Source organism: Nicotiana tabacum, chromosome 22, assembly GCF_000715075.1.
Source record: "Nicotiana tabacum cultivar K326 chromosome 22, ASM71507v2, whole genome shotgun sequence".
Classification (NCBI taxonomy): Eukaryota; Viridiplantae; Streptophyta; class Magnoliopsida; order Solanales; family Solanaceae; genus Nicotiana; species Nicotiana tabacum.
The window spans coordinates 18,814,210-18,828,513 of NC_134101.1; the positions used below are offsets into that span (position 1 = coordinate 18,814,210).

General features: G+C 34.1%; 1 protein-coding gene across 1 annotated transcript; it reads right to left on the reverse strand.

The window, feature by feature from the left end:
• Positions 1-2,933: 2,933 nt before the first annotated feature.
• LOC107776274 (putative cytochrome c oxidase subunit 5b-like) lies at positions 2,934-7,007 on the reverse strand. Its single transcript, XM_016596151.2, has 6 exons — positions 6,626-7,007; positions 6,425-6,507; positions 6,233-6,283; positions 3,827-3,893; positions 3,645-3,724; positions 2,934-3,259 (listed from the first exon to the last, which is right to left on the reverse strand). The coding sequence occupies exons 1-6, from the start codon at positions 6,786-6,788 to the stop codon at positions 3,197-3,199; spliced, it is 507 nt and encodes a 168-aa protein (XP_016451637.1). The 5' UTR covers positions 6,789-7,007; the 3' UTR covers positions 2,934-3,196.
• Positions 7,008-14,304: the final 7,297 nt, after the last annotated feature.

Genomic DNA, 14,304 nt, shown 5'->3' on the forward strand with positions numbered 1-14,304 from the left:
TCTTCTTGGAAAGTTGTAAAAGAAGGCATCATTAGTTTCGATTAATCAACCTTGTAATTTCAATTGTCTATTGTTATTTGATGTAATCGCATGACAAATCATGAACCATATTCATTTTTATTTACATGTTTTGTTTGGATTTGGAAATTAATGTTAGACCTCCAGAATTTATAAATTTGGGCTCTTTTAACGTGATCAATTACAGGCCTTGCTATTTAATCCTTGTTATGGTTTTGGACCTTTTGGGCCTCCCTTTAATTCATGCTTTCCTTCCTTTCGAGACTACTAGAATTGTGAGACATGATATTTTTATTTTATTTTTATTTTTTTTCTCGTTGTTATGAATAAAAAATCAGCCTGCTTTGACCCAATCCACGCATGTATCCAAAGATAGACGCCAATTATTATTGGCAATAGGTTGTTTAATTATTTAGCATGTGAGGTGGACTTCTATTTCCATCTCTTTGGATTTTTTCTACAAACAGCCCCAAAACTAGATGAATTAACAGTTCATAAATATCCGTAGAAAGGTTTCTTTTAGGCACGCATTTAATCAAATTGTTGTGATTATGTACACGTTCGCGTGACACGATTACGATTTTAAAAATGAACACTCGTAGAAACGCTTTTAGGCGCAGCTTAAATTAGTATTGTGATTATGTACACGTTCGCGTGACATAATTACGATTTCCAAAATTAAATCGAGGTATGCGTTCGCGCAACTTCGGCCAAACAATCCTAAATTAATAAAGCAAGCGTGACTAATTGTGTACACGTACGCGTGACATGATTTTAGCGCCTCAAATAAAACAGACTTACCCATATGTAATCCGTTTCAAAGATTAAATCCATAAATGCCATAATTAAAAGCGGTAAAAGGTAAAATATACATAGGTTCTAAAAATACGTAATTAAATAATTTATTAAGCCAAGTTTAATTAAAAGCGACCGTGCTAAAACTACGAAACTCGGGAATGCCTAACACCTTCTCCCGAGTTAACAGAATTCCTTACCCGGTCTTCTGTATTCGCAGACTTTTAAACAGAGTCAAACTTCCTTGATTTGGGATTTTAAAATAAATGGTGACTCGGAACACCGTAAATAAATAATTCCGAGTTGCGACTCTGAATTCAATAAATAATCTCATTTTGAATAATGTCACTTCAATTGGAAAAAAACTCTCTACCCCTCGAAAAAAAGGAGGTGTGACACTCACTAGTTAAAACTTTGGATCTAATTCTGATTTTCTGCTTTTTTACTGTTTTAAACTCAAAATAAACCAATAGAAGCGCATATAAAACAGCTAGCAATATTCTTGGGTGTTTGTCCATAATTGGTAAAAAATTCTCTCTCTGTTTTATAATGAGGAATTGAGAATGAATTCCATTTTATTCCTCTCACACTATGAGCACTATTTTAAGTACTTTTCTTTTCTGAGCTACCATTACAAGATAATCAATCCTTATGAGTCAAGCATCATAGAATATTGCTTCTTCTTTAACCTTCGAACCTAAAAATGAAAAGAACTTGTCCTTGGTTAAGGAAATAATTAAAAAGGTGTTTTAACTTAGGAAAATATTCATTTTGTACCAGAAAAGGAAAAACTTCCAATCCCCTCTATTGTCTTATTTATTCGATTTTTTTTCATAGTTCTTTCCATGTCCATCTCAATAATATACTTCACTTAATATTCCGTTTTTCCTTATTCTATAATTTGGAGTTAGATAGTTGTTTGTTATTCCATGCTTGAACCTCTGCGAAGCAAAACTTGGGCAGGTATCAAGGTAATACGTACACTTAATGGCGGAGCTAGTATTTTCATTAAAAAGTGTTAGCATATAATATATATGCATAAAACAAAAATTAATATGTAACAACACAGTGTAATTTTCTGGGGAATGAGTATCAATTGGCACCTCTTAGTTATAAGTGGCTCCACCAATGCGTACACACGGTTTTTTTATTTTTTACCTCTTACCAAAAACTTTCCATTTTTACCCCCTTGGTGAATAGAACCAAGATCTTCGGGTTGGAGGTTTTGAGTGCTTTCCGCTTGAGCAACATTCTTGTTCAAAGCACCACATTATTTTCTTCTTTTTTTCTTCAATAGAAAGCTGTTTGGGTACATCATACGTGTGCAGTGATAGGTTATAAAATTGGTTCTGTCAAAAATAGAAGGAATGTTGCCTGACTGTCACACGCAGTTTTCTATTTTTGTCTTTTTGAACGAGTGCAAATGTGACTTTGCAAGGGGTGCTAAGAAGCTAAGATAAAGTCGTGTGTTATTTTGCGCTTAACTCTTTTCATATGCGAGATACTTTTAATTTATGTAATACATTTAGTTAGTCTACTCAGAATTTATGAACCCCAAATAGTAGACATTTCTGTATTCATCATTCTATTAAAGAAAAAAAAATGCTAGTATAAAATATCTTTATTCAGACCAAATTTGATTAAACCTTGGCTGAAATGTCAAGTTGCTTAATTTGGACTGAAGCCCGACCCCTGTGATGCTTACTCTACTCGGTTATTCGGTTAGGACAAGCTGAGTCAGCTCTCTGGGTTGGGCTTAGTCCAATTTATAACAGAGAGGGGACTTGTAGCAGCTCAATTCACAATTTTATAAGCTCAGATTACATTTCCTAACCTTCAGTATGAAGTTAAGTACTCACTGGTAAGATGAAAAAGGCTCGTATATTTATGATTTTGTACGACGGAACATGAAGCTGCACAATAGGGGTAACATCTCCATTTCACATCATCTTTTGCGAGTCATATGAGCGAGGAGCCACCTGTTGTCGCTTTACCAGTTTACCAATTTATAAAGTAAGCGTTATGAAAGCATGTTGCGGCAGTTGGGTAGTGACAAAAAACCATTTGGTTCAAGTCCAAGTTATGCCAACATAAGCACTTCAACGAACAAAAAGGAAGAATTACAAAAAATCCAATATGTGGCTATTGATTATTGAACTCGGCATCCGGAGAAACTGGGTGTGTAATTCCAAGGGTATGTCAAGTCTAAGATTAAATTCTAAAAGCAAAACTATTCAACTTCACTGCCACAGCAGCCATAAGAACAACTGATCCACAAAAAGCAAACAAAACCACAAAACTTTTGAATCCCGAGTTTGTAGAGCAACTAAATCTCTCATCATCTCAACTAGATTTATTCCGGCAGAAAAATTGCAAACCACTATCAGTGATGATCATCGTCATCACCATGTCCATCCGGAGGTCCTCCAGGTCCAACCACCTCCAACTGCATAGAATTAAATCATTCCCAGTATGAGCTTCATTACGAGTACAAGCTTAAGAAATTAAAGTCAGCATGGATCAGCTCATTATTTTGACTGGCATTATTGATGCTGAGACATAGCATACCATCACCATACTTGGACAATTGTTGGCTAGAAGTAGAACTTTACAGCTCAGATTCCCTCCCTTCCTCCCACCTACCCCTCTCAATATTTGAAAAAAAGAAGATGCAAAATGTCACCCCTATTGCTGGAAGGAATTTGAAATTTCAGCTGATTAACGAAAGCAGCTGCCTTTCACATACAGACGGATATGAATTCATGTATCTACAAATTCCCTAACAGCCTAGAACTTAATAATATGGCCCAAGATAGAAATTTTGTACTTACCACAAAATACTGTGTGCATACTGGGCATTCATGTGGCTTGCCCTTCTCGAGCCAGAACCAAACAACATCATGCTCATCTTCTGTTAAATTAGAAAAAGACTCAGAAGATTGAGTGAACTGGCTATAAGGAAAAATCTGTAATGGAGACTTTTTTTTTCTCTGAATCTGTTACGGAGACTTACCGCCTTCACCTCCTGGACATCCTACAATTCTTCTGTCATAGTAGGATTTAACAACAGCTGGTGCTTCCTACATTTAAACATATTCAATTATTTGATCATACTCCTACATATCTAATTGGAACGAAAACTTACAACAGTAGTAGTTTATCAATCTAAACAATCTATTTACGCATAATCCTTTTATTTTTGTTGAGAAATAATTCATTATCCAGAAACCATACATAAGAAGCAATAGCAGTGCACGTCCAAATTAGACCTGTTTGAGGACTCATAGGCACACAATGTTTTACATTCGCAGACCTCATTGTTGACAACACGACGATAATTACACTTTTTTATATCGAGAAATTCCTGAGAGACGGTTTGAAACTCGGTGGATAATGGGTCGCCTCTCTACCCTTTCTCCACTTAAACCCCTCTGCGGCAAAGTTCGAACTCACAACGTGTACCTAACCCACACATCATTTGCCGCGCTCTTGCTACTAGACCAAAGCCCAAGGGCGACATGATAATTACATTTGTGCGTTTTAAAATGTGACACAAAAAATATAACAAAGATTTTAGCCAACTCACACAAAACAAGTTAAACATTGGAGTACTGAAAGACATGTGAAGAATTCGATTGAGGTATGAGTTTGACATGAGTATTTCAATGTTTGACAAGTTCCTAGTGAATTCTGAAAGATCTAGTCGAAGTACCCATCCTCAGGCAGAAAGGAAGACTTTGTAACAGTCTGAGAATTTGAACTGATCTGTTTAAGCTTCTCATAGCAAAGAAAATGTTAAGCTGCGCAAGTTTACATACTTGTATGCATGTGCACTTATTCACACATGTACATGTCTTTCTTGTAGGTGAATGGTTATGCCTTATGAATAAAAAATGATGATGAAAGGTTAAATACTACGAAACCCATTGCTTTCAAGATACAACCCATCTAAGCTGACCATAATTTATAGCCATGTACAAGTGTTAATGGAAGATGCCATCCAAAATGATCACTTTTTGTTTCCATGTACAAGCTAATTACAGAAACTGACAATATTGCGTCCAGCTTAATAGCAATATATCTTGTGAAAGAGCAAAGCAAAAAGAACATAAGCACGTGAACTAGGGGCAATATTTGAGTGATAATAACACTAGCCATTAGCTCACCTGCCAACAAACAGCTGGCACATCATTAGATTACTGAGAGTGATCCATAGAAGGAGATAGTATTGACTATTCAGTATTCCACAGCAAACACAAAGACAAAGAAGTAAGCAGCACTGCACTGCACTGCAATTAAACAGATTTATTCTTATCTAAATTTGATCATGGTCGCTTGAAGCAAGAATAGAAGGAGAAGAAGTTGAACTGTTGAAGTGTGGAACACGTTTCGATTTGCCATTCGGTTAGAAAGTGAAAGCACAGAGAGTTCACAGTCCTCACTCATCTTTTTCAACCCTTTCAAAATTGCACATAAGAGGGGAGGTGAAGCTCATCTACTTCTACTTCACTAGTGCCAGAAAACATGGGGCAAGAACTAGCTTTGATGCCCCTCCCCTCCTTATACGAAATACAGCATCATGTTTAACATTTACTACTTATCTAAGTTCAAAACAGTAATAAAGGTCTTGCTAAATATTATGGATCAAATGCTCACCGTTGCACTTGAAAGAGGGAAAGCAGCACCTACCTACAATTTATTACTCCTCCGTTTCAATTTGAGGCATAATTTGGCTAGGTATGGAGTTTAAGAAAGGAAAAAAACTTTTGAAATTTGTGGTCTTAAACATGCCATGAGATTTTTGTTGCTATAAAGGCATGCCATTAAGGGTAAAATAGGAAGTTTAAAGGTAAATTGTTTTCAAAAATAGAAATGCGTCATTCTTTTTTTAATGGAATAGAAAATAAATGGTGCCACGTATAATGGAACAGAGGGAGTACTTTACTTAAGAAAGTCGCAGTGGCTATAGAAAATATATGAACATTTCAGAACTAGATATATGTGAAGGAACAGAAATTGGAATCTTTACAAGGGGAACATGGGCATCTTCTTTCAGACACTTGTAATGTATACACCCTAAAAAAGCAATACTGAATGCTGGACGAAACTTCAGTTTAGTTATACTCAATATGACCTAATAGAAACCGTACTCATACATATCAGTATATAGAGAAACTCAGTCAAATACCTAAACAAACGGCTATTCCAACAATACCTATTCATGACTCATGAGTGATGCACATTATCCTTGATAGGAAGAGCTAAGTATCATTACAAATGCAAACTACTGGCTTTATCTAATACAATGATACCCATCGGATAAGATAAAAACTTCATTAACTGACAACAAAGGTAACAAAAACAAGAAGCAACAACCACGTTTTGCCAATTTATACACAAAAAGAATATGCACACTGACCTTTGTGCCAAAAGGACCTTCAGGAAAGTTAATGTCGAGAAGTTCCTTTCCCTAAGCACGAAACAAACACACATATCAAGTATAAGTTACAGTCACAACTCACAAGTATGCTTAAATCAATATATTTCAATTAGACTATTAGTAGAAGCAAACATATAACATCAAAATCCAAAACGATTAAAAATCACTCACTTGAAGCTCAGCTTCAAGCTCTTCGCGCTCGTGACCGGTCGCAATTGGCATTACATCCTCCACGCTCTTCTTAACAACATTTTCTGCTCCACACAACAATGAATTCACAACAAAAACAAATCAAATATACAATACATATATATATAAATAAACGCATATATGTGTGTGTAAATGCTTAAGATCTGATGAAATTAGCGTTACCAGAAGCAGTACTGAAGTGGCGAGAGGAGAAAGGAACCGCGGGCCGGAAATCCGCCGGAGACGGCGATAAGGAGGTGGCGGCGGCGGCGGAAAACCGATTGGATTTAGGGGTAGATCGGAGTTGGCTTAGAGTCCGACACTGGGTAGAAAGTCTTCTCCACATGGTTTTCTTCAAGAGTTAGGGTTTCAATTCAATCTCAGTCTCTCAGATCAGGTGTGGCTCCTTATGGATGAGATCAAGAGTTCCTTTATCACACTCTTTCTCGTTATGGTGCTTTTTTAGAAGCTTTTTGGGCGTAGAAAATGAAATGAAATGGGAATGAGAGAGAGCGCGTAAGGGTGGCACAGGCCCGAGGCCCAAGGGTTGACTCGCTCGTGCGACAATTTCTCCCCACGGAGAGTGGATAGCTTGTTTCGTCAAATTTCAAATTTTTACTAACCTAACCCTTACACAATTTACATTTCTATGTATTACTAAGTATTCGTACCCGCGCGTTGTGCGAAAATATTAAATATAATTTTTATAAGAAAATATTATTTAAAAAATACAGTAGACATAATGTGCAAATGATATTATTTTATAAATATATAAAAACATTGGGTATTCATACATTCAATTCATGAAGGAATATCTTGTTGTAAATATCTAGTGAGGACAATATTCGTAAGAAATGCAACCTTAAATGATTGGTCATTTTTATTATAAGACATTAATCTGATCAATCAAGTAACCCATTAATTAGTTAACTCCCACAATATAAAGCCTATGCAGGAGGAGTAAATCGTAGTTACGATGGATGCTCCCACCAACTAAGTTATCAATTGGGAGTACACCTTTGTATAGTAACCACAATTCTGCCTGAGAAATGAGAAGTAATAGTATTAAGGTGTGAGAAATTCCGAAGCTTCTTAAGGAACAAAATCACTTTGGTCGAAAACACACAATTATCTTAAATGTCGCATCAAACTGGTGACATGGTACAGTTTCACAATCTGGGTATCGGCATGAAGAGAATGTCAAATGAATTGCCTGATTTCTCGAACTCAAGCAGGGTAACAACAACTTCTCAACTTTGCGAAACAATAGGTTCAATATCCTTGTCACAATCTTCAAGAAGCGCAAGTCATCAGGCATCAGAGGTATCAGAATTGAGTATCAGTACTTATCAAGTGTAAGCGTCCATGACCATAAGAGATCTCATCAGTTAGATCTTTAACAAAAGTAAGCATATACACTAAATAGAAAATAAAGACCATATGTTATAGATTGCTCCATATGGATGCAAATGCAGTTGCACACAAATAGATGCCAGACAACAATCATTTGCATAATGCCCCTCCACCAAATGTAAAAGATCACATAAGTAATTACACAGATACCTTGCCATCATATTCTCTTCTGGATAGGACCTCAGGAGCAATATAAGCTGGAGTACCAACAATTGATTTTGGCCTCGAATGCAACAGGGCTGACTGCAATTGCAGGACGGAAACTATGAGCCTTTCTAAGGGGGATAATAAGTCTATATATACAAATCACCAGAATATCATTAACATTTGAGTATCCAAAATCACATATCTTCAAGTGTGGAGCTGGACTTCCATCAAGAAGGGTATTCTCCAGTTTCAAATCTGTATGGCATATTTGCTGCAGAGGCAGTAAAAGCTTGATGAAGATTAAGCTCCTTTAAACTAAAAAACTGGCATTTGGAATAAAACTTACACACATAAGTTCGGGCCTAAGATGTATCTAAATTTATGTTCATACGTTCATACATAAAGAATTTTTTTTTTTAGGTAAATTCTTGTAAGTTTCTCACCATTTTGTGACAGTAGTGGACTCCTGAAATAAGCTGTTGGAAAAAGTACCTGGCTTGAAATGACAACAGCAAGAAACCAGATGAGAGAAACATTGAAGATAGTAAACCAAGGCTCTTAAAATCACAAAAATGTGACCTTTTAAAATCACATAGATCATTACCATTTCTTTATCCTTCAGAATTCTTTTATATGGTAGTCTATGTGAGACTGATTACTAACAAAGTTAAAATTTAAAAATATATCTCATTTTCGGTAAACCTTCCTGCATTGCAAATGCGCTCAAACAGTTCTCCACCAGCTGCATATTCAATAACAATGTCAAGATGAGTGGGAGTCACTAACACATGTATCTCACAAAAACAAATGCACAACAATTAGGCCAGTTATTCCTTAGTTTTTCTTGCCATTTTCAAAACAAACCAATATTATCAATAAGGGATTGCAGAATAATAAAACATAAGCGCACAAACTTGCTTCCTTGAATCGAATTATGTTTGGATGTCGAAGTGATTTGTGATTAATAATCTCCCTTGCTACATTCTCATCAATCTACAATAAAAGGTGACATCTCAACTTCATAGAATATTACATGATATTGCTAATTGCATACATGTTTAATTGATAATTAGAAAAATATGCAACAACAATAATAGTAAGATAACGAGCATAAGAAATTTATATCAATTGGAAGATGCTTAGTTCAATTAATTGATTTGATGACAATAATAATGCAAACCTTGTGTCCTCTCTCAATGTATTTCATAGCCACAAGCTCTCTGGTCTCCTTGTGCCTCATAAGCCTTGTCACACAAACATTCACTTATCCTATATCTTTCACAAGCTCGTACTTTTCATTTTTTTATCATTCACAAACTTCACTATATATTACAATAAGATACCGAATCCCTTACTAAAAATGACAAATCCGTAAAAACCTTTCAAACACCAATCAAAGCCAAATTCTGATGACAAATACCAAATTTGGAAATTAAGGTTTTAAATTTAATACAAAAAAGATCAATAAGTGTTAAATGCATCCAAGTTTTCATCAGAAGAAATAAAGACGATTTCAAAATCAGGATTGCTGTGATTTTTAAATTGCTGGTATACATTGATCAACATGTCTGTAAATTTTGTACATGGTAGATACCAGTTAGCTGAAATGTATAGACTGATAACTTTGCTTTCAAGGTCGAAAACTTTCATCTGCGTCAAGATAACGACTATCTACTTGAAGTCTCACATTTAATCAAAGGTGAAAAGTATGTGAAGTACACAAAATAAAATTCCAATGCAACAACATAAATCATTGAATTGAGTTTAAGGTTTATCCATATATAGGCGCAGAATTAGTAGTAAATTCTAATTCTCATACCTGGAGTCTGGAGAGAAATGGACCTTCGACATCAAAACCATTTAAAATACAACACATAAATTGTAGTAATTTAAGATCTATGTTTGGGTGTGCTACAAGAACCAATCGTTTCGTCTGCTTCATGTCTAAATATTGGATGCTTATTGACATCTTTAAGAGTGCTAAATATTCCATCTGTAGCGATTTTAGTATTTAATTTACCCAATACAAAATCAACCTCATGCTTTAATAACGCAGTCTTTGAACTTACAGATTCAGTAATTGTGAAAATTGCTTCGTGTCCACCACTATTCTAATGTGCACAAAGAACAGCATAACATTCATACATGCCATGTTACTCACTCAAAAGAATTTTTCTGAGGCCCTGGACAGAGGAATAAGCAGCATGAGTAGCTAGGTCTATGGATAGAAAGGGTGACGACACTATTGTTGAGGAACCGTCATTAGTTCCTACATTCTTCAACTCTTTGAGTTGTCTGACAGCCAATTCACTTGTCTCTTGGAACTATTGAGCTGGAACTAAAGCCAAACTTCTTTATATCAGGGAAATTTTACTTTATAAATTAATTACTTGAAGAGTGAGAATAATAATAATAATAATGAAAAGGAAGTGTAAGACACTTACATTCCGTATGTCATTAAGTTTTTTCAGTCGTGAGATCACGTTAACAATTCGAGCACTAAATGGAGAATGCATCATTAACAGAATGGTGACTTTGATCATACTTTTGTTGTTAAAGTAAGAAAGAGCATAATCAAATAATAAAGTAGTAGAAAATACAACACGTAGCAGTAAGCTATTGAGAAGCAGTCATGTTGTATCACTCCAATAAAAGACATAAAAAAATTGAGTAGATCGATTAGCAGTATATGAAAACCGCCATAATTTTATTTTATCCAGTCAAAATATATCACAATTGATAGAATGTCACATTATCCAGTTGATGAATTACCACATTCAAACCACTTGCGCACATGACATTCAATAATTCTTCATCAATGTGATGTAACAACTACAGTTAATCCATGTAATGGCATTTGCTGAACAATTTGTATGTGCAATATTTCATGAAATATTATTTTATATATCTAGAATAGTGTAACAGAAAAAGATTTAAAAATTACCAAAAACTAAATCGTACATATTCCATGTTTGAGGAATCATCTCAGCAGCCAATTTCCCAGTTGGTTCATGAATCTCAGCAAGAAAAGTAGTACTTAAACCTCAAAAAAGATATTGATTATCTTTCGAGTATCAAATTAAATTTCGAAAAACTTCTTTAAATACTACATTTGTAGCTTCAATACTTATTTGCCCATTGTCATCATAAACCAATATTTTTAATCCTTTTCTAGTTGTCACCCGGGAAAGAGCAACATATAAACTGTATGTGTGTAAACACAAGTTTCTTCAAAAATAATCTCACGCGAGACAATGACTGTACTTGACTTTTGTTGATTGTCATGGCAAAAGATACAACGATTGAAAATTGTCTTCGCTGGAACTTAAATGGAATTCTAGCATCAGATATAGTCAGTGTCATTTTTAGAATAAATACTTTCTGTCCAGCCATCTGTCCTGATAAAACCTTGGCTTCAATAACTTGATTTCCAAGTTTGGTTATGATCAACCTTGTTCCATTATATAATCCTGCTGACTGGTCAATATTTCTTAATAACATCACTGGAATACCAACCTTTAGAGTAAAAGGGTGATTTGGAACTCCTGAACATTTAATAGTATTTAAGAATTCTGGTGTGTGTACATGTTCCAATGCTGAACAAGTATGGTCAGAGTTGCAGATTGTATCGGAACTCAAATATGATTTCTCAGAACTTTCATTAAGTGAAATCATACATTCGTTGATCGATTCCACTGTATCAAGGGTTGGAGCAAGAATGGCTCTTTGTTGGAGGTATCCTATATTACTGCAACGATTGTTGAAATCGGGATATGTACTTTCTACAATTACAGATATTGGATCAACAGATTGTTTTATCAAAAGATCATCTGGTATTTGGACTTTTTCATAGCCATCAACAGAAGTACCAACTATACCATCGCCAATTGCCAAAATCCAATCTGAAAAAACTCTCAACTCATCTAGATGTGTCCCTATTTCATTACCTTGCAATCTCATATTCTTTGTTAACTTTAAGAGTTGACAGTGAGGCCACAAATAAGAAGAATTGAGAGATGCATTAATAATATCTTGCCTAGTACCTTTTGGAATGACAAGTAATATTTTTCCGAAGTCACCACCACGAACAATTGTTTTACCTCCAAATGGTCGGTCTAAATTGGATGCATCTCTAAATCTAAGAATATCTCTTAAACTTTTATCAAGAGGTTCAAAACAATATCTATGCATCATGGGTGCCTCATCCCAAATAATCAACTTTGCCTTGTTAGGTCAGCTTATGAAATAACAGAAAATATGAAATAATTAAATACAATAAAATGTTAAAGTTTAGTTTAGCTACATGAAATTAATAATAAGATTAATGAAAAAATAAAATATTTAATAGTGGTTTACATGAATTTGAAGCATCAATAGTTTCCTCAACTATTGTCCTTTGCGTTAATGTTAGCCTCAAATTGTATGTCGTAGTCTTTAATTTCAAATTATTTGGTCTGACAAGAAAGTAGGTCATGCGATATAAGCCGAGTTCCTGTATCTTATTCCTAACGAACTTAGTAACATACTTCCCGATTGAGACATGTATACGATCACACTAGAAAATTATATTAATTGTTAGGGTGTATTAGATTGGTATAAATTGTTAGTGCTTGAAATTAATAAATAATTGTCAACAAACATTGTAAATTTTTTAGGCATAATGCGCATATTTTTAGAAATTTGCAGTAGTTATAGAGATTAAACAATTGTCAACAAACATTGTAACTTCCTTTGGTAGAATATATGCATATTGTTAGAATTTGCAGCAGTTTCAGGAGGAACATCATATTTTGTTTCTGAGATGGATTATATAAGATGTAATATATTGGTAATAATTTGCTTTTGCTGGAAATTAGTAAACAATTACCAATCAGATGTTCATAAACAAAAATAGAAATAAGACTACACCACATAATCAATTCAAGTAGGTAGTTTCATCTATTTGAGGATTGCTGGAAACTAATAAGCAAATGGGAAAACAACGTTAGAAATAGAAAGAGAAATAAGGGTACTACGCAAATAGTTTCACGTAGAAATTTTCATTTATTTGAAAATTTTGGAAAACTTATGAACCATAGCAGTAGAGAAGAGGAAGAAAAAAGTAAAAGTAATTATAAATATGTTACCTTTGCATCTTGTATTACCAACCCTATCGAATAAGGTATTTCAGGCTTGTAGCGATCCGAAATTTCCCATATTTGAACTACTCTAACTTTTAAATTTCATTGCATGGAGTTGCTTGAAATTTGTCTGATGTCATGAAGTTTTGTAGCCATATTTGCAAAGTTTTGTATTCTGACCAACGCAAAAAAGAGAATGAAAAAGGAATTAAAAGGAGCCGCATAAAACTGTTGATGTAGTTATGGAGAAAGTGAATAATTTATGGAGTTAGGTTAGGATGCCCACGTTTGGGAAGATGATCGTGATTTAAAAAAAATGTTTCTTCCTGTTTATTTGTGAAATCTATTTATATTGCAAAACGGCCAATTCCAAACATGGGAGTCAACTCCAGACGTGGATCAAAGTAATTTTTTTAAAAAATTTTCTGGCTTAACAAATTAAGAAAAGCATACCAACAAACGTGAAAGTCGAAGTAGACGTATACTAAATTAGAAGTTTTAAAGTTTGTGAACTTCTATAAACAAATTAAAGAAAAACCCGAACAACAAACATGTGAAAGTTTTAAACGTTGTGAACTTCTTTTAACAAATTAAAAAAAAACAACAGAACAAACATGGAAGTTTTAAACCTGAACTTCTTTTAACAAATAAAAAAAACCTCAAATCAAACATGAGAATCAGATGTACAATTGCATTAGCATATATTTAAATTTCTATTTTAAATTATTTTTGAACCTCCGAATTAGTTGGTGATTTGTCCTAAAATTGAACACATGTTTAATTTATATTTTGACACTTGGCACAATAATATGACTTTGCTTCTTCTATTCTATATAGATAAAATAGTTTTTTTTTTGTTGGTCAAAATGCTGAAAATAGTTGAACTTCAAGTACCATAGCATTCTGAAAAAGAATATTATTTGATAAAGACACCAAATTATATTAATTTATTATGATCGAATGGTACGATTAAGATATAAGTTAAGTGAAGAATCTTACTACATAGCAATATGTCACGCACTTATTACTTTGAACATGCATAGATGCAAGTAAGTATTTGTGATAGATCTTATAAAAATCTATTATGTCACCTTTTTTCATCATTTTCGAATATTTCAAATATTTAATTAACATAACAAGCAAAATAATATAATGTTCCCTTTATCATTACAACTCTTATTA